Raw genomic sequence first — 25,701 nt, 5'->3', positions numbered from 1 at the left:
TCTTGGGCCTCACAAACAGCTCTTGAGCAGCCACAGCCTCTGGCAGCGCTGGATGAGCTTCCCTGTCCGATGAGGATTTCACTCAGCCTGTTTGGCCTTGGGTAGTGCCTGGATGGCATTGCCAGCTGGAATTGTCAGAGCTGCTTTGTCCTCTGTCCCAGGCAAAGAGGAGCCTGCCGGGCAGGCACTCTGGCTCTTATTTCACATCCCTGCTTAGTCAGAGCTGCCAGCCCTGGGCACTGAAAACCCTGAGTCAGGCCACAAACGAATCACAAGGTCTGGCTTGGAAATCATGAGATTTTTTAATTACAAGTAGTTAATTTGGGATTTCTTTGGGGTCGTTGCAGTGTTTGTTCTTCCAATTTTATTCTACAAGTCCCAGAGCCTGAATTATGCTTTGGTGAATTCTGCATGTGTTTGTTTACTGAAGTGAGAGCCAGGTTCACTTACGGTTACCTGACCTCTGGAGCTGGCAGGGAGCAGACCAGAGTATCTAAAAGATCTGCACTGACCAGGCTGCTCAATGAGGAGCCTGTTCTGCAGCTGCTGATTGCCCTAAGGAGCTTAATTATCTCTGTGTTGCTTTGACCCCTTAGGCTTATTGCAGAGAGCTGTTTCTCCCGGGCACAGCCTGAAAGTGTTCTTTCAGCTGGTGGCAAAGGACACTTTGTGCAGGTTGTGCCTTGTTTACCTTGCAGCAGCTTTCCACGGGCAGCACGTGGCACCTTGCCAAGGAGGCCCTGAGGCACCACTGCAGTTCTGCTACGCTGGGCTCTGGCTGGGCGCCCGCACGTGCCACAGCTTCATACCCAACACGGCCCCGGGAGGACATGGCCCAGGGGCTGTGCTGGCTGCTCAGCTGCCTCTCAGCTGACTCTGGGCTGGGAGACACGGAAACATGCTGGGGAGGCTGGGACTGGTGTGGGTAATTCCAGGTGCAGAGCTGTCACCTGGGGTTGGCACTTTGGAAATCCCTCTTGGCAGCTGCTCAAAATGTGTCGTCCCTGAGCCCCCGGCAGCCATGCCAGCCACATCCCCTCAGATGCCTGTTTCCTCCAAGTCTTGCATTCCCCTCCCCTTTGAGTTTTCAGTGCCTTCCTCCTCTCTCATGCAGAACACCTGACTTCTGGGACTCCCCAGCTGTGTGTGGCAGCATTTGTGTCACATCAGCCCCATACCCGGTAGGGCTGGGTGCCAGTTTCTCTCAGGTGCCCCCAGAACGTAGACTCTCAGGTTTTCTAGTGTGAAGAATTCTTGGTGACTCCAAGGCAGGGAGTCTTGCACCTTGTAGGAAGTTCTTTCTCTGCTCCTCATCAGGGGAATGTTGCTGGCCAATGGACTGTGGGGCCTGGCTTGTCCTGGCTCTGTGAGCAGACCCACATTACCCAGGCTGCTCTTGGGAGGCAGAAGAAATACCAGTGGAGGCTGACTGCTAGCGGTGCAGTGGGTGATGGTCAGTCAGTGCACCCTGGATGGCACCAAGGGATGTTCTGGTTGGTTGTCACATTTGCCCTGCTTGATGCTTTGTGGGGCTGGCTGTAGGGCTTTGCTCTGCAGTCACCTGGCTGAATGCAGCTGTTTCTGTGCCCCACTGATTTCCATCCCCAGGACACTGCAGGAGCTCCTTTTAGCTGGGCAGCAGGTCCTAGCCTGCCAGCAAACCCAAATACGTGTCTTTCACTGCCTTTCTTTTTCCTTGAAATAAAAAGTCAGGGAGTCACCTAGCTGATAGAGACCTTGATTCAACAGCATTTATCCTGATTTTTAAACTCTAAACAGTTTGCAGCTGGAACAGTTCTCTTGACTTTTTAAACCATCTCTATCCTCCCTACGGTTTGCACGTGGTTTTATCTTCTTCTCTGTGTTCTGTTCTGAATTTAGCTGAAGAAAGACCATTTGGGAAGTGTTTCTGTGAAGAAGTTTTCTTTTGAACTAGCCAACAGTTTATGGCTTCTGCGTCTCCAGTACTTTGTTCTCTCTCTGTGTTTTGCTCCTCAGCCCTGCACAGTGAGATTTCACTGGTGAGCCAGCTGGGGCTCTGCCACTCATGAGAGCTGTGAGGTAATGAAATCAGAGTCAATTAGAAGTGTTTTCTCAAGCCCTCTGCACGGTTCTGAGCTATTAATTTCCCACTGCAGCTCTGCCAGCTGAAAAGTAGCTGCTTTATTGCCCCGGACTACAGTGTGCACGTACAGCTCCATCTTCAGCAGGGGCCTCCGGCGCCACAGGAGGTGGCACAGCAGTGGCAGGACAGCTGCAGCAGGGCACAAAGCAGCTCTTTCAGACACAGTCTGGCCAGGAGGGCACATGTGCAGCTAAGACTAGTCCCAGGGCCCATCTGACTGGAGCAGGAGCTGCCCTGGGGAGGCGGCAGTTGGGGCAGTGCTTGTGTCTGACTTGGTGACTGGCGTGGTGGGGCCAGCACTTTGCTCATTCTAGATCTCCTTGCTGTTCTGAAGGGATGCAGAGGGACAAGGGAAAGAGGGGAACTGATCTCCCCTGTGATGGGCCACTCAGATATAGCATCACCTTGGAACACCTGGGCAGCCTGTTCCAGTGCCTTACTACTCTTGCAGCAAAGACTTAGCCCTGCCCTGGTGCATTTGAAGCCATACTTGAGGTACTGCTGCTGTGGGCACGTGTCAGTGCAGCAGTGTTGTAAGGTACTATGAGCTAACTCCAGCTTTGGGCTCCTTTCCAGAGGACCAAGTGACTCAGCTTCAAAGGAGGTCGCTCTGAAGGTGGAAGCAGGGCTTTGCATGTGAGAGTGCAGAGCCTGGCAGCTGGCAGGGTGCCCAATTCTCCTCCTTGAGCCAAGTAAGCAGGGTGCCCCTCCTGGGCTTCGTGATTGAAAGCTTTGCTGCAAAGCATGGTATGAAGTCTTCACAATCACTGATTCAGTAGGCTTGGCTTTGGGTTATCTGCACAAATTCCTCCTCTGACGTTGGCTTCTCCTGGGAAAAAGCATGCTTTTCAAAGAGTCCCTTCTGGAGCGGTACAGAGACAATGCCTGCTGTGCTGGCCAGCCTGGCACAGTGCTCGTTCTCCTGAAGGAAGAATTGTTGGGGAAGGTGGCTCTGAGGATCTGCAGCCCAAGAGGATGGTCCCAGACAAGAGAAAGCAGTGACCTGCGTGTAGCACCCTCCCCTACAGACCTCCCTGGGCAGTGTTTGTGGAGGGGGTACCAGCTGCCAAGCCAGTGAGCTGGACGTGGGGCTGAGACCAGCACAAGCTGGGCTGTGGTAACCCCACCCTGCCCTCAGCACTCCGCTGTCAGCTCTGTGTGCTGGGATAGGTGGGATGGAGGCTGGGCATGGCTGCAGGTGGGACACACAGGAGTGACCCAGCCTCTGGCAGCCTTCAGGGCAGGAGGGCTGGGGGCAGCCAGCTAGCCTGGGGCTTGCTGGGTGCCAGACAGCTGCAGCAAGCAGGAGGTACCCGTGGTGTGTGGGTGGCTGCTCCCTGGCAGGGCAGCAGGCTGTGGGCTGCCATTCCCTGGAAGCCTGACTTAGTGTTGGTGGGAGAGCTCCGGGTGCAGAGCTCTGCTTTGGATGTTCTGCATCTCCTGGGGCCTCCTGGGCCTTGCCCAGCTGCTTGCCGAGCTGTTGTGGCCGGTAGTGGGGGCCATGCTCGCGGGGCTGGGTGCTCTGGGGCCATGTGCCGGTGCCCGGGAGCGGGGCTGAGTGCCCGGGGCCATGTGCCGGTGCCCGGGGCCATGTGCCGGTGCCTGGGGCCATGTGCCGGTGCCCGGGAGCGGGGCTGGCGGCGGTGCCCGCGGTTATGTAATGCCCGCAGCGCCTGGCAGCCCGGCGGGGCCCCACGTGTGCCGCGGAGCTGCCGGCCCCAGATTCAATTAAGGCTGCTGCCAGCGGACGTGAGCCCGCATGAGCCGAGTGCTGCTGCCCGGGCCCCGGGAAGCCAAGGGGCTGATTAGCGGCACACCGATTGATGAACGGCTGCTGCAACGCCGGTGGGGGCTGGCGGATCCCTCGCCGCGCCGCCGAGCGGGGCTGGCATTAGGCGTTATGTAACCCGTCTCGGGCAGCAGCCGCGGCGAAAGGAAACAAACAACCACCTCGCCCTGCCTGCCCCTCTGCCCTCCCCCTGCCAGGACATCACCGAGCAGTGTCTGCTCGGGTTTGCGGGGGGCTGTGCTCCTCTCTGGCTCTGCCCTCTGCTTCCAGCAGCAGTCTTGGGGCAGGGCAGCAAAGCTGGCTGCGGGGTGGGGGTGGTTGGCAGGTCAGGCATTACAGGGCTGACAGTTTGGGCAGGGGATGCAGGTTTGCAGGTGCTGGGGTTGATGTGTGCAGGTGGCCTGCAGCATCAGGCAGGGATTGTCCGTACGAAGCTGCAAACATTCTTGCTATCAACCTCTTGTTTTTACCCAGCCCTCTGCCACAAGAAGGTCCTGTGGCTGCAGGGGTAAAGCACAACCCAACCCAAATACACATGGAGGAACAGGGACTGCATCAAACCTACACAACCATTTGTATTAACGACAGGCTGAGGAGTAAAGTGACATTAGAGAGTTGGAGGGCTCCATCCCCACCCTGCAACCTTCACCCCATCTTTTCTCCAAAGTACATTTTGGAATCCATCCTTCCTCCTCTGACAGAGGCTGATGTTCATTGTCTCACCCTTGAAAAGAGAATGCTGCTGCCCAGAAGCCCTGAAGAAAGCAAACCCTCTGCAGTTCTGAGCTGCATTCTCTGCTGCTGAAGGGCTCGGGTGCACTGTTTGCAGGCAGGCTGACTGCATGGCACTCCAAACATTTGCTTCTTAAACATGTCCCCTGCTGCCACTGAGGAAATGGCCACTGGTAAAGCTGTGCTGCACTGAGAGCCAGTGGTGGTTGACACACTCAGGCTTGCTGGCTGTGCATTTGGGGAGTATTCAGCAAGCAATAGCACTTTCCAGTGATGTTATTCCATGCTGCTAGCCTGGACTGATAACATTCCCAAGAGGAAGCTGTTGCTGGAGTTGGTTTTTTTATTATTAGGCATCCAAAAAACCCCAAAAACCTTTTTTTTCCTTGGTGTTTAGAGATTTTTCTCTTCCCATTTCTCTTGCTCTTTCTTGTACACCATCCCTCCATACACAGTTGCCACAGTGATGTTTGCATGCCCATTGTGCTGGGCAGTTGCACAACTCTGCCTTGCAAAGTGCTGACAAATGAGCCCTGCCTTTATCTTGGGCTCTGTTTTCAGCATGAGTTTCTGTGTGTAACTTAGCACTGTTAGCAGGCAGAGGGAGGCGTGCTGCAGCTGCCCAGGGATTGCTTTCCACAAGTCAGGACAGAGTAATAGAGCTTCTAGCCAGCCAACACCTTGTGCCCCCTTGCTGCCCGAGCCTGAGCCCTGGCTGTGTGGCTGTGCCTGCTAACGAGTGGATGCTGTTAGTTTAACGAGGCTGCAGCCAGGGGCTGCTCATTATCATCACAGGAATTAACCTGCTGCAGCAGCTCAGAAATAAATGAGTCCAGCTTAGATTGGGCTGTGCTGGGAGCCAAACCAGGGCTGTTCCTCTCTACAGCTTTAGCAGTCCTTGCTTTCTTCCACTTCATATGAACCATTCTGAGCTGTATGGAGGAGCCTTATACCATCCCTTGCTAATCCATCCAAGGGAGGGTGAGGAAGTGGTCCCAATTCCTGCCTCTCATCAACAGAGGCAGCACCCAAAGAGCTAGGCAGAAGCAGAGGTCTTGACAGCTGGAGAGCAATAACATGCTCCCTCTCAGAACAAATGACCATCCTTCCCCCAGACTGTGGTGAGAGAATATTAGGACTCTGGCTATCATCTAATCATAGAGTCACTAAGGTTGGAAAAGACCTCTAAGACCCACAAGTCCAACTGTCAGCTTAACTTCACCATGGCCACTAATCTATGTCCCAGAGTGCCTACAGGTTTTTTGAACACCTCCAGGGATGGGGACTCTAACAGGCACTGTGGGAGAATAAGAAGCCCTAAAGGTGTGGAAAGCTCTAGGTACAACTTGAGCAGGTCAGGTGGCTTGCAAACAAGAGAAAGGCAGGAGCCCTGCTCTGGTGTCAGACTGGCCACATGAAAACATCTTGCTCAGCTACCACTATGGAAAGAACAGAATGAAAATCTCCCCATTTTGATGGTTTTTGTAGAGCTTTATTGCTTAGGTACCAAGGTGCCCCCAGAGTTGGGGTTTAGTAGATACTGTGGGAGTACCATACAGCAAAACTGATTTCACTTTGGAGCTGGCAGAAAAGCAGTGTCCCTCTGGCTGAGGGTGTAAATCCAGCAGAAGAGGTTTGGTTTGCACTTTGAAACGAAAGGTTTCTGCCTTACAACGTGCAGTTAAAGAGAAATGGTTGATCTTCACACCTCACCTCACCCCCACCCCCCGCTGCAGAGCTTTGCAGCCTGGTTCTGACTGCCTGTGCTTTGCTGCTGTGGCACAGTTTTCACACAGTCCTGGCACTCAGAATGATACTTTCAACGGTGTAGGGTTTGGGAAATGTTCACCTGTTGGCTTGGGGCTTTTTAAAGCTAACCTACAAAGAGTTTTAAAAATAGACCAAGTCCTTCTGGAATTCAGTTACAGATGCCTGCCAGCTGCCTCCCCTGCCTGGCACCTGCATTTCTAGCTTCTCTGTTCCTCTGGATGTTTCTTGCATCCTAGATGGCACCAGTGATGAACAGAGGTTGGAGGCAGAGGTGCTGGGGTGCAGGCTGCACTGCCCTGCCATGCCCCCATCCCCCTGCTGCTGGGGCTGCCCTGTCGTGGGCACGATGCAAGCTGTGCAGGCGCTGCGTGCTCTGGTGCCAGCTGTGTGCCTGCTGCCAGGGCTGGCACTTTGTTCTCAGGCCATGTGCAGTGACTGTGAGAGTAGGTCTTGACTTAGGCCCTGCAGCACTGCATCCTGCAGCATTGTAAGAGTGCACTCTCTCAGCCCTCTGGCCGAGTTCACAGGCACGCACTGCATCCCCCGTCTGCTGGAACACCGAAGCCCAAACCCTGAGCACAACTGCAGAAAATCCCTGCAGGTTGAAGTAGATTTGCCACAGATGCAGACCCTGGGTTCTGCCTCACATAGACCTTTCCTTAAGGGATTACTTCCAGAGCTGCCCTGCAGGGTCAGAAGAAAGCCAAAGAGCTCTGTGCCTGTTCTGGTGCATGTGCCTGTGGTGTGTCATCCTCTTGGGCCTGCTTGCAGATGATTCATTTGTCTGCTTCCAGGGGAGTGTTCTTCCAGACATGTCTCTGGGCTGTGATCATTTCTGCTGCTGTCCTGTTGCACCCTGTGGGCTCTCTGGGCCTGTGTGCCCATCTGCGTGTGGCTGTGGCAGCAGCTTTCCACCCAGCTTGGCTGGCTGCAGGATCTCGCCGGTTCTGTGCTGCCCTGCTCTCTTGGGGATCGTTTTACTCTTTGATTGGGAAGAATATGGTTGGAGGGTTTGTAGCAGAAATTCATTTACTAATTCATAGGGGAGGGAAGTGGGGCAGGGAAGTAATTCTTTGGTACAGAACAACAATCCTCCAAGGACGTAGTTGCAGCATTTCTTGTTAAAGTGCAGAGTGTTTGTTTTCAAACCCTGGGGAAAATGCAGCAGCTCTGTGGCTCAGGCTGCTGCATTCTGAACACACAGCAATGGTGCTGGGGCAGATATGGCTGGTGCTGGGCTGAGCAGTTCCCTGCCCCATGGCTGGTGCCACTGATTTCAGGGGAAGATGCTTAGCCATTAGGCATGATGTCGCTGCCTGACAGCTGGAGCCGTGGAGTTGAGAGCTGTGTTGGAGTGAAGGTTTCTCAGAGACTGTTAAAGTCAGTGCTGGGATAGCAGCGTTTGATGAGGAGCCTGATCCATAGCTCTTAGGTTGGGCTGTGGGAGGTGCCTGCTTACAGCCTGCAGTGCTGCCCTGCAGTAGGGCTCTCCAGGCAGGATTATCCACAGTAACTCTTTAGCTAACTTCACCAGCAGGGTTGTGCAGCTTCCTTCTCTGCTGCTGTCGTGTGTTCCTCTCCCTGTTGTTGCTTGGCTGCACCTGCAGGAACTGAGCCCAGATCTGAGTTGAACTTGAGCAGTTTTTTGCTGTTTGATATGTAGATGTTTTTTCCTTCATAAGATTTTAAGTTAGGTAAAAGGTTGATGCTTCCAAATCATTTGCTTTGGAAGGAGCCCATTCCCTGTGTGATGAGTGTGGTGAAGCTGGAGTCTGAGAAGCAGGAGTGCGGAGTGCCCTGGAGCTGGTGGGTTTCAGAGGGCTGTAGCTGGGTGTGTAAGCCAGCGGCTCGGGGGTTGATGCACTGCTGCTTGGGGACTGCATGTGCAAGGGCTGCATGCTGCCAGACAGCAACCCGCCCTCAGCAGCACTGCCACCTGCAGCAGGCTGGCAGCCCGGGGGAGTGGGGCTCTGTCTGTGGAAAACACCAAGGGGGTTGTGTCTTGCTGTAGATCTACTTGAGCTCTGCGTTAGAAGTGCAAGGGGCGGCAGCAGCCCTCAGCTGGCACTGCAGGCCAGTGAAGTGCTCTAACCATGCTGTCTTTGGAGGGAAGCTGCAGCACTGGCAGGGCCCAGAGCAATCAGGGGCACTGCTCACAGCTCACATGAGGCTGCTGATGCTTTGTCTGTGTGGTTCTGGTGCAGCTGAGGCTTTAAGGTGCGCGTTCGGCTCCTTGTTTCCCTCTTTCTGGGGCTCAGATAAACATTGTAGTAATTACAGCTCTGGCCCCTTACAGACTCATTTTGAATTAGTTGTTTGCTGAAGAGACCCTGGAACATTGTTAGAGGGCAAATGCCAGTGAAAAGCTATATTTGGTTCTTCACTGTGGCAGTACATAGAGAATCAAACTGACGTATGACTACCAAGGGTGCTTGTGTGTGGTGTTGTGGGGGTTGTGTTCTTCACAAGTGCAGACCTGCAAGCCTCCTTGGGATTTGGTTGTTTTGCTGTGCTGATAGGAGCAACAGGTCAGGAAAAGGCAAGGTGGTTTCTTTTGCCCCTGATCCAAATCCCAGCAAAGCCAGTGAGAAGATTTCTGATAGCAGAGCCGTGATGGGGTCGCTCCAGCCATGTGTGCTGCCAGCGCTGCCTGCTCCGTGTGCGTGGGGTCTGGGTTCCCCTCTGGTGCTAACTGAGCTCCAGAAAAGGATCAGACAGACAACTGGAAGTTTTCCAGCCCTGCCCACCAAGAAACTGGTCTTTACTGGTGTAGAGGCTTCGTGGTGATTCCACCTGCTCCTCACTGCTACAAAGCTAATGCAGCTGCAGTTCAGAACTGAGGACTGTTTGTGGCCATAGCTCTGACTGTGTAGGGACACCTGAGCACCCACGCTGCTCTCAGGAGGTACGGGGGCCCTTGGCACCATGTTGTTCTCCCATCTGCCTGCAGTTTGCAGATGGCATCAGATCCTTTGGCAGTTATGTGACCTGTGTTACACCTTCTTGTCATTATGGGCACGAAGAGAGGCTGGACAGAGCTCCAAGCAACCTGATTTAGTTGAAGATGTCCTTGCTCACTGCAGGTGGCTTGGACTTAGGTGACCTTTAAAGATCCCTTCCAACCCAGCTCATTCCATGATGCTGTGGGATTCATGCAGGGAGTGCTGCCTCTGAGGAGCTGAATGCACCTGGCTGCTGCACCTGGCTGCATTTGAGAGAGAGAATCATAAGGGCTGGAAGAGTCCTCTAGGATCATCAAGTCCAAACATCAGCCCAACACCAGCATGGCCACTAAGCCGTGTCCCGCAGTGCCATGTCTCTGCTTATTTATAGCTTGTACCTGGCAGCTCCTGCAGCACCTTGTTGTTGGTGGCTGTGCCCTGGGGCAGGGTTTGCTCACTGCAGCTTTGTGATAACTCATCCAGGATCTTGTTGTAGGAGCATCTGTGTTGGTGCCATGAGAGCCAGCTGTGTGTGCTGTGTTGGCTCCATGTGAGCTCCTGGTTCTGGAAGGGTTTATGCTGCCATCAGTCTTCCTGAGATGGGCTTTCCATCCCCTGACACAGCACTAGCCTCACGTGCACCTGGGCTACTTTCTCTGTCATTTAATATCAAAAGCAGAAGAAAGTGTCCCAAGTGATTCCCTGAGAACCTTTGCTCTGGGTGAAGGAGGAGACAGCTGCATTCACTGGGTGGTGGTTGCTTGGTGGATCAATCATCAGAGGTTTAGCGGACAGGGGCAATATCCTCTGCCACTTAGGCAGCAGTGTGAAGCTGACTTGCTGTTTCTGTGGAGGGAGGCTGACTGCCAGGAGGTTGTTTGGGCAAAGCGCTGGGCCTGTGGTCATAGAATCACAGTCATTTTGGGTGGAAAAGACCAACCCCTTTCTAAGTCATGAGCCAGGCTCCTCCAGCTGAGACATCTGTGGCACCTCTCAATTGCTACAGGCCTTCAGGAGGTGCACAGGCAGGTTTAACAGCTCCCCACAACGACCCAGTGATCTGTGAAGGATCTGGAAATGAGGAGCAGCATTTTCTGTGAAATAGGTGTCCTGTAATGCAGCCAGCATGAGCCACGGGCGCTGTGGCAGCTGTGTGCAGAGAGCTCTGCTGTTGCAGGGACACGCTAGAAGGCACAGGGCTTGTGATCAGTGATGGAGTCGGTTTAACTCTGCCTGCATCCCCTTCTGCCTGTCTTGTGTTGGCTCCAGCCTGGACCCTCATTTAGGCAGAAAGTGAGGCAGGAGGACAGCCCTCTGAGACAGGCTGCCCAGCTGCAGGTCTCATTAGCATCAGTGCAAGCCTGGGAGACTGCAGCATCTCTCAGGAGCAGACTCTCTGGAGAGCCCTGCCAGCCCTGGCTACTTGTTCTGAGTCCTGCTCTTGTCTTTTGCCCTATGGCACAGAATTGGTGTTCACATGTCAGGAAGCAGACCACAGCCATTATCTCAGGATTGGTTGTTGTTTGGCACTGGCTTTATGAGGCCAGTGGCTCCGTGCTGCAGTTGTTTGTGATGTTAAGCTCCTACACCTAAAGCAGTGAGGTATCCATGGCAACTGTACCCCAGGCTGCCTTTGCACACAGGTCAGAGCATGCACATTCTGCCTGCCCTTGGGCTGCCTCAGCCACCAGGGATTTTTACAAAGACCCTGGCACTGACTGGTTCCTAACAGAATTTTGTCTTTAATTAGCTGTTGAGGCCTCTGCAGTGGAGGCAGCACAAAGCCTTTGCCACTGCAAATGAGGCTGTTGGCCAGACCTGTTTGCATGGAACCCGAGCCCGGCACTGAAAGTGTTGAGAGAGAGCTTTGCAGCAAGGAGACTCCAAATTCAAGTCTCTACTACAGCACCCAAGACCCACCCTGATGGGAAGTTTCTAACAGCACAGTTCCACCCAGGTCACCAGGAGCCACAGCTTCTGCAGAGCTGGACACCAGCTTGGAGCTTACTCTGCCTGCCAGGCTGCATCCATCCTGAGCTTGCCCTGTCCCTTGTTTGGACAGAATTTTGCTTCATCTTGGTTTGTTGTGTCAGTTGCAAAGCTTTTGCTGCAGGGAAACATCAGGTGTGTTTCTTCTGAGTGTTCAGGTTAGGAATTTGAGTGTGGAGGAGGAGGACCAGGATCTGCCTTTAGCCTCATGCTGCTTTCCCAGATACTCCCCTGCCCTGTTGCAGTCTCCTCCAGAGCTGTGCCACCAGGCACAGGGACACAGTAACCAGAGTTACCGAGGGGAAAAGCTGCAAATCAGGTGTCCCATGGATTATAACATGTCCTTGGGACAGCCAGGGGACAGGCAGGGAGAAGGGAAATTCAGAGGGGACAAGGAGGCTGGTGAGGTCCCCATCCCTGGAGGTATTTAAAGAACAGGTGGACAGTAGACATGGCACTTGGGGGCATGGTTTAGAGGGCATGGTGGTGTTGGGTTGATGGTTGGACTCAATGATCTTGGAGAGGCCTTCCAACCTTAATTGATTCTGTGATTCTAAGAAAAAAGATGGAAAGACAGCAAAGCAGGAGAGACAAAACCCAGATCCTCTCCCAGTGTTCTTCATCATCCCTCTACCACTGTACAAATCTGTCAGGCTTTTGGCTGAACCCAGGCAGTTTGGAAGCCACAGCTCCAGCACTAAGGCCTGTCCCTGCATCTAGTGACCTGGGGGCCAGCAAAGGACACTGAGTATGGAGGTGGGAGCACCTGTGTGACACTCAGTCCTCAGCAGGCAAAAAGCCATTGCATTGTGGTGTAGACTCACAGGGGGACAGAAAGGCCTTCAATGTGCACAGGAAACAGCTGTGGAACAAAGTCATTGCAACGTGGTCATTAATCAAAGGAGCTAAATAATGGTGACATTCTGGGCAGTGTTATTTAGGGCTAAATGAAGGCTCTGGTGTTCAGAGGCTGTCATCAGAACTGGGGAGCCTGACGCTGTGGCTGCCTCTGCCTCGCAAAGGCATTCTCGGGTGTCTCGGAGGATGAGGCGGTTTGGACTTTGTTAGGGCAGGAGCAGAAAAGTCACCTGTGGGAGGCAGAAGGGCAAGACTGGAGTTACCTGGCTAAGGGAAGGGGGTGCTCAGCTCAGCAGCAGTGTCTGGCTGGAGAAGGGAGGCAGGAGCTTCTCTCTGTTGTTCACAGGCTGAGGTGCCTCTGCCCAGCCCTCTGCTGCTTTGCTCAGCACAGTGTAAGAAGGGTGGCAGACCCTGCTCAGGTTGCACACAGGCATTTTGTTACACCAGTTCTGCTTTTGGTCTGCTGAAGTCAGGGTTCCAGCTGACATTTTGGGTCACTTAATGTTCTGCTCTGGCTGTCTCCTCATTGGAGATTTTGTAGAACCAGTTTAGCTCTTGAGCTGACATCACAGCGCACTGGGCCGTGGATCCAGCACAGACAGCCTTGGCACGCTCCTTGCTCTCTTCTGAACACATCTGGGTTGCCAGAGGAGGAGACCAGAGCACTGAGTGCTGTCTCTCTGTGTGGCCATCACCAGATGCTTCAGAAGGTCTAAAAATCCCCACTGTAGGCAGAGCTGAAGTTTTCTATTCTTCCCAAAGTCTTGGGATAATCCTTAACAGTGAGATCATAAATCTGTGGCCCCTGAAGCTGCAGACTTTGGCTTCTTTCCCATAGCTGCTTTGGTTTTCCTAACATTTGCTATTGCAGCTGGCTTCTCTTGTTGTCCATGGAAGTGCCCAAACCCCCCTGGAGTCTTGCCAAATTTGGCCTTAACGACTTCCCACGGTGGTGTTTTGCCACCTAATGATGTGTGGCTTACCAAGTATTTCTTTATCACTTCTTCACTGACCATTTTCTCTTCCACTCAAGGGCCCCTCTTGAGTGTGGGAGGAAAGAATTCCTGCCCTCTGCCTCTCCTCACCACTCACTCCTCTGTGCTGCTGTCACCTCCGCTCACCTCTTTCCACAGCGAGCAATCTCAGGCCGCAGTTTCCCACACCTCTGTGTGCTCTTGGCACTCCTCTCAGCCTTCTGAGAGATGGCAGCCTGTAGGAAACACAACTTGAGGTGAAACTGTGCTGTTGGCCTAGCTTGGGGCACTACAGGAACTACAGGGGCAGGCTGTGCCAATGTGCTGGAAGATGAGCCGCGGGGCAGATGGCCAGCCTGGATGGGCAATGAACTTCTAAAAGAACTAAGGGAAAAAAAGAAGGTGTATCATCTTTGGAAGAAAGGTGAGGCAACCCATGGAAAGTTTGAGGATGTTGCTAGGTCTTGTAGGAAGAAAATTAGGGAGGCAAAAGCACATTTGGAGCTTAGACTGGCCTCTGCTGTGAAGGACAGCAAAAAGTCCTTCTATAAATACATTAATAGCAAGAGGAAGGGCAAGGACAACCTTCACTCCTTGGTGGACACGGAGGGGAACGTTGTGACAAAGGATGAGGAAAAGGCAGAGGTACTTAACACCTTCTTTGCCTCAATTTTTACTAGCAGGACAGAATGTATTCCAGACAGCTGGCCTGCAGAGCTGGCAGAAGGAGCCAGGGAGCTGCACAGTTTCCCTATGTTCCAGAATGGGGTAGTTGGTGATCTGTACCAGAACAAGAGGACACAGTCTCAGGCTGCGCCAGGGGAGGTTCAGGCTGGAGGTCAGGAGGAAGTTTTACACAGAGAGAGTGATTGCCCATTGGAATGGGCTGCCCGGGGAGGTGGTGGAGTCGCTGTCACTGGAGGTGTTCAGGAGGAGACTTGATGGGGTGCTTGGTTGCATGGTTTAGTTGGTTGGGGGGTGTTGGATGATAGGTTGGACACAATGATCTTGAAGGTCTCTTCCAACCTGGTTTATTCTATTCTATTCTACCTTTGGTTGGACTTGATGATCTTAGAGGTCTTTTCCAACCTAAATGAGTCTATGATTGTAACGTTGTCTTTGCTGCTTCCTACCCTGCTCATCCTTTACCAAGGTTTTCACAGAGATGCGGTACAGAAGAGGGTTTTACTAATAACCAGAATAGCCTGAGCTGGGAATTGTGCAGCCCCTAAGACTCTTGGTGGGGTTTGTTTCATAGCCATGCTGAGCACAGGCTGGCTGCCGAGCCTCTGCAGGGCTGGAACTGTGCAGTTCATCTTGGTGCCTTTGACCCCTAACATGGGGTTGCTGCATGGCATTTACCCGAGAGATGTCCTTAGTGGGGACATCAGGACTGCTGAGACAGCAGGAAGAGGCTGCAGTCAGGCAGAGGACCTCCAGAGCAGGTTTTCTGCAGGCTCACTGTCAATCCAGGCTGTACTTTGCAGCTCTGAGGAAGCATCTAGCATTGCATTCCTGTAGCTGCATGCTGCATGTGCAGCAGCTTTCCAGGGACAGCATTTTCTCCTTGGAAGCAATTGAAATGTGGGCATGGTGATGGCAACAGCTTCATCCTAAATGTGCCCCAAAACAGTGTGGTGGACCAGCCAGGGCTCATGCAGCAGCTCTCTCAGGAACAGAGAGACCTCAGCAGTTCTAGCAGAGGTTGAATACAGAGGGGCAGCTTGATGTCCTGGTGAGCAGCTTGCAGGTTGGGCCTTATATAGACATCAGTTTCAGGAGGGGGAACTTGAGCAGCTAAGACAGCCTCATTAAAACATGTAATCAGCTGCTCAGAGGCAGGGGAATCCATTGTAAGCAAACAGTGATTTCTCCAAGCAGTCCAAGGGTGGCTTCAGTTTCTTGTGGGGTTTTGTGTTTGTTGGTTGTTGGTTTTTTTGTCTCCAGCCTAGAAGAGAACTTTTCCTTGATCTTGTGAAACTTAGCATGCAGAAGTTGCTGCTGCTCCTGAAGTCAGATGACAGCTAAGCAGCTATGGAGCTCTGGACGTGACAGCTAATACACCTCCAGAAGTGATTAAAACCATTCCCCTTGCATTCAGCAGCTCTGGCTGAGAGAAGTGGTTTATGAAACCTCTGCTGCAGCGTTATGCAAAGGCAGGGTCATTTCCATGGCACTCTGCAAAGGACATGATGAGGTTTATGTGTTTGCTCTGATGAAATCTTTGACTCCAAGAGCAGAAAGCTAACATTGGCTTCCTTTGAAAGGGAGGGCTGAGAACTGCTCTGGAAACAGAGAGGGTTTTCCTGGTCAAGGATGCCTTTAGAGTCCAGAACCTCTGATTGTCACCTAGGGGAATCCTGCAGTCATTCTGCTGTGAGAAGCCCTTTCAGATCAGCAGGTCCAGCCATTCTCTACCTCTACCTTTGTCTGGGTCACTGAGAGCCACAGATGTAAACATCTTCTCTTTGGACCCCACAATGAATGTTGGACACCTGACAATATTTTATGGGCCAGCAAAGCAATCTGATACTCCACCAAATCAAACTCTGTTTTTCAAATGCTTTCTTCTCAGCCCAAGTGTGGATGCTGAGGTTTTTCACTAAGCTCCAAACAGTTTTTCTCTCCTGCTGCATTCATAGCAGAGGCACTTTAGAGGTGATGCCAAAAAAATCCTTTATTCGAATATGGTACTTCCCTGAGTTGCTGCAGGCTGCAGACCTGGGAAGTTACCAGGCAGAACCTGGGGTCCTTGCAGTGTGCTCAGTGCTCCTGTCCCTGCCTATACTGAAAATGGACAGGCAGGAGTGTTTGCTTTGCAATGTTTTGGCCCTTTGGCTTCCAGCTTCTACGGAACCTGGAGCTGCAAAGGAAAGAAGAACCGGAAGAGTGCTAAAGCATCCCAGTAGCTGCTGCCTGAGCTGGGTGTTAGGGAAGGCTGTGCTGATAGCTCTTTGTTTTGTCTGAACCTGTCAGGGAGTCTTTGCAGCAGCTCCAGGCTCAGGTTTATCACTCAGCTGCTGTGCTGTGGGTAGCCTGTGTGAAGAGGAGTGGGGCTGGTGCCAGACTTGTGCGGGGCTGAACAATGGCACATTTCAAATGGGGGTGCCTCTGCCTAATGAGAGACAGCTGAGAGGTGTGGGTGGCCAGTTCTGCTCTCCTAGGAGAGCTGTCTGATGAAGCATGGTGCATATTTTGGGTTGCTGGTGGTTTTTTTTCTTTTTGGAGCTGTATGAAGACTTTTGCCAGGCAGAGTACGTGTCTGCTCCTCCTCCTGCTGGAGCTGCTGGCAAGCCTCCCCTTGATGTTAGTGGAAGCAGAGCTGGACACCAGCTGGACCCAGCCTCACACCGAGAAGTGCTTTTCCCTGGGGTGAATGAACTCCCTACTGTGCAGAGGGCTCTGCTACTGGGTGTCAGATTTTGTGGGTGAAAATGTATCAGTTCCAGCTATCAACTGCCCGTGAAGACATCTTGTGGCAAAAAGATTAAAGCCAGCAAAGAGCTCCCTCTGTGTGAAAACAAGCAGCCAGCCCCCCAAAACAAACAGCCTCCCGCAGCCCACAGCCTTCTGGAGGCTGCTGGCACCGTGCAGGCAGAAGCATTCCACTGTGGACGTGGTAGGATCAAGGCTCTGGGGCCCTTTTCTGAGCTTGTGCTTTTGCAGTCCATCTGCACGGTGGCTCTGTGCCTCAGCTATGAGAGATGAGGTCTGTGCCATCTTGCTCTTTAAGAGCAGGTGAGTCACAAGTTAAAGGGTTAGATGCTTCCATCTGTGGTATCTCCACAGCAGCCACTTGCACCAAACTGCTGCTTCTACCATATTTTGTCTCCAAGGGAAACAAAGGAACAAAATGGTTTGAAAATGGGTGAAAGACAGCCACCAAGAGAATGCTCCTGAAGCAGAGCCTCGGCCCAAGGAGTGAGAATGTCATTCCTGGATCAGCAGAGGCAATGTATAGGCATAGGTGCCCTAGGGACAGCCTTCAGAGAAAGCCAGGCTTCTAGCCTCACCTCTGTTTACTACAGGAAAAGGTGGCATGATGTCTTCCTAGATGATGTGAAGTGACATATTTTTGTGACCCAGTGTGTTCTTCTCCTGCAGACCACAAGATCTTCAAATAGTTCCTAAGAAGCCACCCAGTGATGATTTAGTAGCTGCCAGCAGCAGACCATCACAGCTCTTTTCAGGCTGTTCCAGGAGCTGAATGCCATCAGTGTTTTAGATCATAAAAGCAAAATTCATGATCCACAAACCAAACAGCCCAGCTGCCTCTGCCTCTCCTCTGGCTGAATGTCTCTGTCTTCAGCTTCTCACCAGGGGTCTTACACCTTTACCCTGTAGACTGAAGCCACCCGTTACCAGGTTTCCCTGTAGATAGTCAGAAAAAGGGTTCAGGTGGTTCATGCTTAGACCAAGCAGCTCGGGGGACTGAAAGCCTTGGATTTCTGCTGAGAAGCCCTGTTCTGTCCTCTGGTCACTCTCACAGAGCTTCTCCAAACCTGATCCAACTTGTCACCCTTCTTCCTGAATTGTGGACATCTGCCTGAGATGCCCAGCGCAGCAAGTGCAGAGATGTGCTCCAGAGTCCTGTGCTGCAGCTTTCGTTGCCTTTTCCGTGACCCTGGCATCTGGGGAGCTGCTCTTCCACCATTGTTCCATTTTTCCTCCAGGACCTTCCATTCTTACCCAGGATGGCCTCCTGGAAAAGGTTCCTCCACTTCTTGGTGTGCTGCATTTTATGGTTCCTCTGTCTGTGCCTGGATGTGCAGAGCTGTGCACATCGTGAGGCGCACAGGGTTTGCTTCTGGGCAGTTCAGTACCTGACACCTAAGTTGTTACTGGTGGCTTGACCTCATCCCCTTTTCTCTGGGGCTTTCTTGAGTGCTCTCTTCATAGAACCAAAGAAGTGCCAGGTCCTGCACTTGCACTGGGTGTGTGCTCAGGTGGCCAAGAAGGCATCAGCAGTGGTGTGGCCAGCAGGAGCAGGGCAGGGACTGTCTGCCTGGACTCAGCACTGGTGAGGACATGGCTTGATACAGTTTTGGGGCCCTTACTCCAAGAAAGACATTGAGGGCATTGAACAGGTCCAGAGAAGGGCAACAAAGGTGAGGAAGGGTTTGGAGAACGGGGCTGGGGAGGAGCAGCTGGGGGAGCTGGGGGTGTTCAGCCTGGAGAAGGGGAGGCTGAGGGAGACCTCATTGCTCTCTGCAGCTCCCTGAGAGGAGGCTGCAGTGAGCTGGGGGTTGGGCTCTGCTCCCCAGACTCAGGGGATAGAAGAAAAAATTACCTGAAACTGTGCCAGGGGAGGGTTAGGCTGGAGATTTGGAAAAGCTTCTCAAAGCCTGGCACAGGTTGCCCAGGGAGGCAGGGGAGTCACCATCCCCAGGGGTGTTCAGAAACCACATTGACACAGCTCTTTGGGACATGGTTCAGTGGCCGTAGTGGTGTTGGTTTGATGGTTGGACTGGATGATCTTGGAGGGCTTTTCCAACCTGTAGGATTCTGTGATCATGTTCAGCATGCTGAACACTGTAACTGCCATCCCAGCTCCCTAGGATGTGAGCAGAGCTCTGTGAGACAGGACAGGTTTGTTGTGAACACCCAGGGTGGGGCTGCTGCTGGTGCCTGTCCCAGCCACAGCTCCCCCAAGCAGGACACTACAGCCTCCTGTGGGACCAGCCCCTGGCCAGCTTGGGGAAGGGAACCTTGAAACCATTGCAGTAGCTGCAGAACCCAGCTGGTCTGATGGCATATGGGCTGGCAAACTTCACTTGTTTGCCTCCACACTTTCCTGCTGGAATCACCTCCCCGTTGCAAACTCCTGTCCCTCCTGCCTAGGTGTTTAACACTGCACCACCAATGACCAGTTGTGACCAGTTTTTGCCTCCTTGTGTCCTCAGGCTTCACCCTAGCTGTTGCTGGGGACAATGCAGTGGCATTCACAGGCAACAATGACACTGTTGTGTTCCCTTGTGGGGGCTTTCAGGGCTGTACAATGTCCTAGCCATTGGAGAGGGACTGCAGTCAGCTGAGGGATGTTTACAGCCACCTCCTTACCCTGAACCAGAGGAATAAAGAAAGTGTTGGAGGCAGCAGGGGAGAGGTTCAGCTTGGAAGGTCAGGACTTCTGCCATGTGTGCAGGGAAGTGATCGTGCCCCCTGGACTCAGTGCTGGTGAGGCCATACCTTAAGTCCTGGGTTCAGGCTTGGGGCCCTCCCTGCAAGAAAGACACTGAGGAGCTGGAGCAGGTCCAGAGAAGGGCAGAAAAGCTGGGGAAGGGTCTGGAGAACAGGGCTGGGGAGGAGCAGCTGAGGGAGCTGGGGGTGTTCAGTGTGGAGTAAGAGGAGGCTGAGGGAGACCTCATTGATCTCTACTGCTTCCTGAAAGGAGGCTGGAGCCAGGTGTGGGTTGGGCTCTGCTCCCTAGTCACAAATGACAAAACAAAAGGAAATGTTCTTGAGTTGCATCAGGGGAGGTTTAGGTTGGAGATGAGGAACAATTTATACAGAGAGAGTGATTGCCCATTGGCACAGGCTGCCCAGGGAGGTGGTGGAGTCCCCATCCCTGGAGGGGTTCATAAAACACGCAGCCATGGCACCTGGGGACAGGGTTTAGTGGGCATGGTGGCATTGGGTGAACAGTTAGACTTGAGAGGTTTATTCCATCTGCAGTGATTCCATGATACCACGTGTAGAAAGCTATCCAGGGAAGCCAGCACTGCTGCCTGGTGCTGGTAGTTTTGGCCTCTCATAGTCTGTCAGTAACAGCTGCTGCAGGCTGCTCACTGATGCTGTTGCCTGGCCTTGAATCTGGAGCCATATTCACTGTGTGGCTAAGTGAGGAAACCCTTCAGGAGGACATCAGTGCTGTCCCCCCTGCCCTGGCAGCGATTTGTCTACCTCTGTGAGGGGGCTGCCCTTGAGCACTGCCTTTGGCATTGCCACCCAAGCAGACTCCAGCCACCGGCTAGCAGGGTCAGTGCTCTTCAGGGAGCAGTGTGCTGGAGGTGGTGGGGTGGCAGTGGTGCTCCAGGTCACACTGCTGGGCTCCTCTGCTCTTTGCAAGGGCACCTAATGTGACAAGGCTTTCCTTGTGGCTGCCCAAGGTCATCACAAAGGGGATGAAGATTCTTGCTTGTGAAATACAATGTCCCTGACTGCTGACACCTGGGCTTCTGAGAACTGTGGTACCTGGATTCCTGGGAGGCTGAGAGAGGGAGTGAGGCAGAGCAGGGATCCTGACATTCAAGCCTTGCTTTTTGGGACAAGCAGTGAAGTTCATGCCTCAGCCTGGATCTGGATGGAGCAGGATTCCCCTTTCCCTAGCCAGCAGAAGGAACATCTCTGCATCACTGCTCCTCCCAATGCCTTTGAAGGTAGCAAGGCAGGAAGAAGATCTGAGATGTGCCAACAGTTCCTTGCTTCAGGGTGGTGCAGCTGAGATCAGACACAGGGAGCTGTGCTGCTCCGCTGCATGCAGCAGGCAGAAGGAGCTGGCAGGGCACAGACACTGACTGCAGAGCATGGCTCTGGTAGAACTTGCAGACCAGGGTGGCCATCTCCAGCTGCTGGTGTCCAGCACCCCCAGGACTTTCTCTGCTGGACAGTTTCCAGACCCCAGCCTGGAGCCTTCATGGGGTTGTTGTGACTCAAATGCAGCACCCAGCACTTGGCCTTGTTGAACCTCATCCCATTGGCCTCAGCCAGGTCCCTCCACAGGGCCTTCAGCAGGGAGACCTTCTGTGTTTTATTTTGAAGAGATTCCAAAGCAAGGTCATACCACAGTGTGTTAGAGTTCCTTCCCTGGGCTTTGCTGGCTAAGGCCAGACGTTTGCTTTCTGGACACCCTGGCTCTGTGTGCTTGCTAACTGTGATGGAAAGGCCTGAGAAATGGTGGGTCTGAGTTAAAGAGCTGGCTGCTCAAGCCAAGGCAAGTGGCCACCACTCCTAATTTCTTCTCTTTTAATCTTTTAAAGGGCAACACTTTAAGGAAAATCCTCCTGCATCGCTACTTTAAAGGAGAATATGGTGGTGTGAATGGGCCTCTGTCTGCCAGCTACAGCAGAACTGCACCAGTGGGAGGTAACTCAGTGTGGAGCGTGCACAGAGCTCAGAAACCCAGCACTGGTTTCTCTAACAGGCACTTTGGAAGTGCTCCAGAGCTTCAGATAGCGTGTTCTGTAGGCAGGTCAAGGAGAGGTGCATCAGACCTGCCCTGAGCAGCACAGCTGTCTGGCAGGGCTGCTGTGCCTCTGGTGGTTCCAGAGCAGGGCCCTGCCCTGTGCCCCACACTCAGGCATTCAGTTCAGGGCCAGCTGGTAACACCTTTTTCATTTGCCAGCAAATCCACCTCCAGAAATTCAGCAAAGCACAAACCATTGGAACAAAGGTGCTGCTGTTGCTGGAAATTAAAAACACCCTAGAATCAAATTAAATCCCAGATCCTTTCTTGATACATGATAAAAATAGGAGGAGAAACTTCTCCCCAGGATCATGGCTAGGCAGTGGGACAGACTGTCCCAAGAGGCAGCAGAATGTGTCAGCTCTATGCTGTCAGCAGGAAGGAGGAGTTCCTGGTCCCTGCAGGTGCCTTAAAGCCTATTTTTTTTTAGTGGTGCTGTTACAGAAGCCATGGGAGGCTACAGGGTGGCTTCTGGACAGCACATTTTGCTCCTTAACAACCAGTGGAGTAAAAATGTGCTCTGAGTTGGAGTTCCATCCTTAAAAGGTGTGTGCAGCTTGGGAGGTGTGCATGGCTTCCTTGCACAGAAAGTCTGAGCCCTTGTCATCAGCTTGAGCTGATGTCCCTGCCAGGGACACCTCTCAGCTAGACTCAGCTGCTCAAGGCCTCATCCAGCCTGGCCTTCAACACCCCCAGGCAGGAGGCAGCCACAGCCTCCCTGGGCAGCCTGTGCCTCACTACCCTCCTGCTGAGGAACTTCCTCAGCTCCAGTCTGAAAATCAGGACAGAAGGAGGATTCAGGAGGTTGGTTTCTTTCCACTCCTGGAGCCCCACACTGCAGTCTCACAGAGCAGCAGTTTGTGTGGAGAGGAGTTCTGCCTGGGACAGGACTCCAGGAGGAAGTTTGTACATTGCTCCTGTGTGCAGAAGGCACAGCTGTCACACAGACCTGTGACACAGTGCTGTGGCTTTGTCTGGTCTGCAGGTGGATTCTCAGGGCAAGACTCGGACAAGTCTGGGGTGACCATGTTTGACATCCAGTGCCTTCTGGACAAGGAAGGGGCATCGGAGCTGGTCATAGATGTCATTGTCAGCACCAAGAACGACAGGATCTTCTCAGAAGGCATTTTGCTGGGCATTGCCCTGCTGGAAGGTGGAAACACCCAGACACAGGTATCCTTCTCTGCCTTGCTCACACTGACTTCCAGGTGCCAGAGCTGCCCTGTTTGCCCTGAGCTCTGTGAAGAGCTGCTGGCCGTGGGGCGTGTGGCAGGCGCATGGATGGAGTGTGTGGAGGGGGCACGTGGGGGGCACAGGACGGGGCATTCAGCGGGCACACGGATGGAGTGTTCCAGGCTTCCTCTTGCTATGTGCCAACTATCACTTCTCACCTACTTGTTGCTGGAATATTATAGCTCCACAATGCCTGGAGAAATGGAGAGTGTCACAAAGAGATCCATCTGTACTCTTGTGACACAGATTGCAAATAGTGTTCACCATTTTATCCCAGTGTAAAACAGTTCCAGCAGTCTTTGATCCCAGCCTTCTGTCTCTGAGAGCTGGCCAGGCAGGAGCCAACCCATTTTCTGTCTGAGGGCAGTAATTGTTCATCATCTGTTTCACCACAGCTGGTATGCTTTGGTCCTTTCCCTACAACACTGATAGCTAAGGAGTGCCTTTCTTGCAGTACTCCACATACCAGCAGCTGAGGGAGCAGAAGAAGTCAGAGAAGTTCTTTAAAGTCCTGTACGACCGCATGAGGGCTGCGCAGCAGGAGATCCGCTCCACCGTGACAGTGAGCACTCTTGACCTGGGCAGCAAGAAGAAGGATGAGGACAGTGACCTGACCACATCTGCTCCCAAAAGGAAAGGTAAGGAGCACCCATGTCCGAGTGGGGAGGTCTTGTGCTCCAGCAGCGCCCCCTGCATCAGCACGCTGCGCTGGGCACTCAGCCTTCGTATCCTCATCCCCCGCCTGCTCGTCTCTGCGCCGGAGACCATCTCCTGAGCTGCCTGCCAGGAGTCCGGGGAAGCTGTGGCAGCAGAAGGTACACGACCATGTGTTTAGAGCAGCAGCAGCAGAGGCTGCTGCTAATGGGGCTGTTTCACAAGAGCAAGCCCAGGAACCCATTCCCCACCCTGTGGTCCCTCCATTGTTCTCATCATTTATTGTATGTGGGAGAGAACTTGCAGAGCTTTTTGTCTTGGTGTTCTGTTTCACTCTGGTTTGTGGTTGGTTTGGAACATGCTATCCCTGCATGAGGCTTGCTTTGATACTCTTTGCAAGTTGCCTAGAGGTCTTTGAAGAGCTCGGCAGCAGCAAAGAGAGAAAGAGCTGCACTCATTGTTATTGTGTGGTTATTGTTTCATCAGCCAGGGGAAAGAGTTTCCACAATTAAGGAAAATTATCATCTTTTCAGTAAAGGATTCAACCCTGCATCTGAAAGAGGGTATGAAAGGACAGTTAACAGAAGCATCCTCTGCAACCTCCAAGGCTTACTCTGTGTACAGGAGAGAAATGGACACAGAAATAGATCTCATGGGCTCAGGAGCAGAGGCTGCAAATGCAGAAGAGAAGTCTGCAGAAGAAGCAGTTATGAGCCCTGCCATTGCCATCATGCAGCCAATACTGAGATTCCTTCAGCTGCTGTGTGAGAACCACAACCGAGAGCTCCAGGTAAAGGGTTTGCTGAGCTGAGCTCCAGAGGAGTGCCTGAGGAGCTGGAGCTCCATAGGGGAAGGAAAACACAGCCCTGCCTGGCTCCTGTTACAGAACAGGGCTGTCTGAAAGGAGCTGCTTCTCTTAGCCCAGGGCACGGAGTAGCCCTCTTCAAGAGCAGCTTGTATGCTCTGGGATACCTCCTGGTTTATCCTCAGAGCTGCATGGAGACACAGCATGGCCAGATGGAATCAGGAGATGTGGGCACAGATCCTGTGCATGCCTGGTGGGTCACTCATACAGGCCTGGAGACCATGGGAGGTTTCTGGCAAAGTTTTGGTACTTCTCTTTTCCCTGGGCATTATGGTTGAAGGCTTGAAGATGCTACAAGGTGTCCCTGCTATGAGTTGCTTTGGTAGGAACTGCTGTCCCCATAGCAACCCTGGCAAGGTGAGCTGTAAGCTGTCCCCTTCCACCTATGCATGGGGGAGGGCTGTGTCTGACTTGACTCCAGCAGTCGTTGTCTTTGGTGGTTTTTTGATGTTCCTTTTCTCCATCCACCAGAATTTTTTAAGGCACCAGAACAACAAAACAAATTACAACCTTGTTTGTGAGACCCTGCAGTTCTTGGACTGCATCTGTGGCAGCACCACGGGCGGGCTGGGCTTGCTGGGGCTTTACATCAACGAGAGGAACGTGGCACTGGTGAACCAGACGCTGGAGAGCCTGACCGAGTACTGCCAGGGCCCGTGCCATGAAAACCAGGTATGGCTCAAGGGACTCCTGGCTGCTCCAGGGCCTGCCTGGGCATCTCTGCGTGCTTGTAGGGAGCCCTTCAGGGTTCCTAATGGCAGAGATTCGCTTGGGACTGCTGCGACTGGGCTTGGCATGTTTCACCTGAGCAATGCTTCCAGTCAGAACTCAAAGCAGACTCTTCCTGTGGTCTGCCTGCTTCTGCAGAAGCTTTCCAGGCCTCTTGGAGGCAGTTTCATGTCTTATGTCAGTGGGTCTGTGGCTTAAACCTCACATTGAAAGACTGGGCTTAGACTCACAGCTGTAGAAGAACACTGTGAACACAATTTTGTGTCCTTCCTTCTCATAAATTCTGCTTTTGCTGGTGTTGGTTGCTAAGATTACTTCCCTTGATTCACAATGCTGAACTTACTACCCCTCTTACACTGCCTAGCAGCATCTTTAGTTGTGGTGTCAGCAGTGATACGGATGGAGACCAAGGACATGCTTGTCATCTCCTGTGCCTTGCTTGATGCAGGCTCTCCAAGTCCTGTGGCTGGGACTGGGGAGATGTCTCTTCAGTGCCTGCTGAGGCGGCACAGGAAGATAGAGAATGTGGCTACCTGCTGCTGTGTCTGATCCAAAGGGAGCTGAAGTAAAGTTGTCACAGTGGATGAAACTGCACAGTTTTTGCTGTGGATTGGTAATGGGGAAATTGTGGTGTGTGACATTACAGTGGCAGCCTGTTCTGGGCACTGGAAATCGCTGAAGAAGCACAGCAGTGTGAATGCTGCTGCCTGCAGCTGCACCAGTGGAGTGTGAGTGCTGTTGCCATCGCTGGCAGTCAGCTGCCTTCACCTGGCACTTTGAAAGCAGACAAAAATGCTCCAGTGGGCAGAAGGCTAAACAGTTACATTTGATCCACTAATGAATGGGGAAAGCATCT

General features: G+C 52.8%; 1 protein-coding gene across 6 annotated transcripts in view; it reads left to right on the top strand.

The window, feature by feature from the left end:
• The window catches only part of ITPR2 (inositol 1,4,5-trisphosphate receptor type 2), a 171,733-nt gene that overhangs the window by 108,763 nt on the left and 37,269 nt on the right, over positions 1-25,701 (top strand). For all 6 annotated transcript variants that reach the window (XM_068142875.1, XM_068142874.1, XM_068142878.1 and 3 more), the window contains 5 exons: positions 21,159-21,264; positions 22,350-22,537; positions 23,052-23,235; positions 23,785-24,041; positions 24,588-24,788. In XM_068142875.1, coding sequence (XP_067998976.1) covers positions 21,159-21,264; positions 22,350-22,537; positions 23,052-23,235; positions 23,785-24,041; positions 24,588-24,788 — 936 coding nt within the window. The remainder of the gene's footprint in view (positions 1-21,158; positions 21,265-22,349; positions 22,538-23,051; positions 23,236-23,784; positions 24,042-24,587; positions 24,789-25,701) is intronic.

This window comes from Melanerpes formicivorus, unplaced genomic scaffold, assembly GCF_026170545.1.
Source record: "Melanerpes formicivorus ecotype bairdi unplaced genomic scaffold, bMelFor1.0.p_v2 SCAF_8, whole genome shotgun sequence".
Lineage (NCBI taxonomy): Eukaryota > Metazoa > Chordata > Aves > Piciformes > Picidae > Melanerpes > Melanerpes formicivorus.
This window is presented reverse-complemented; position numbering and strand designations above follow the sequence as displayed.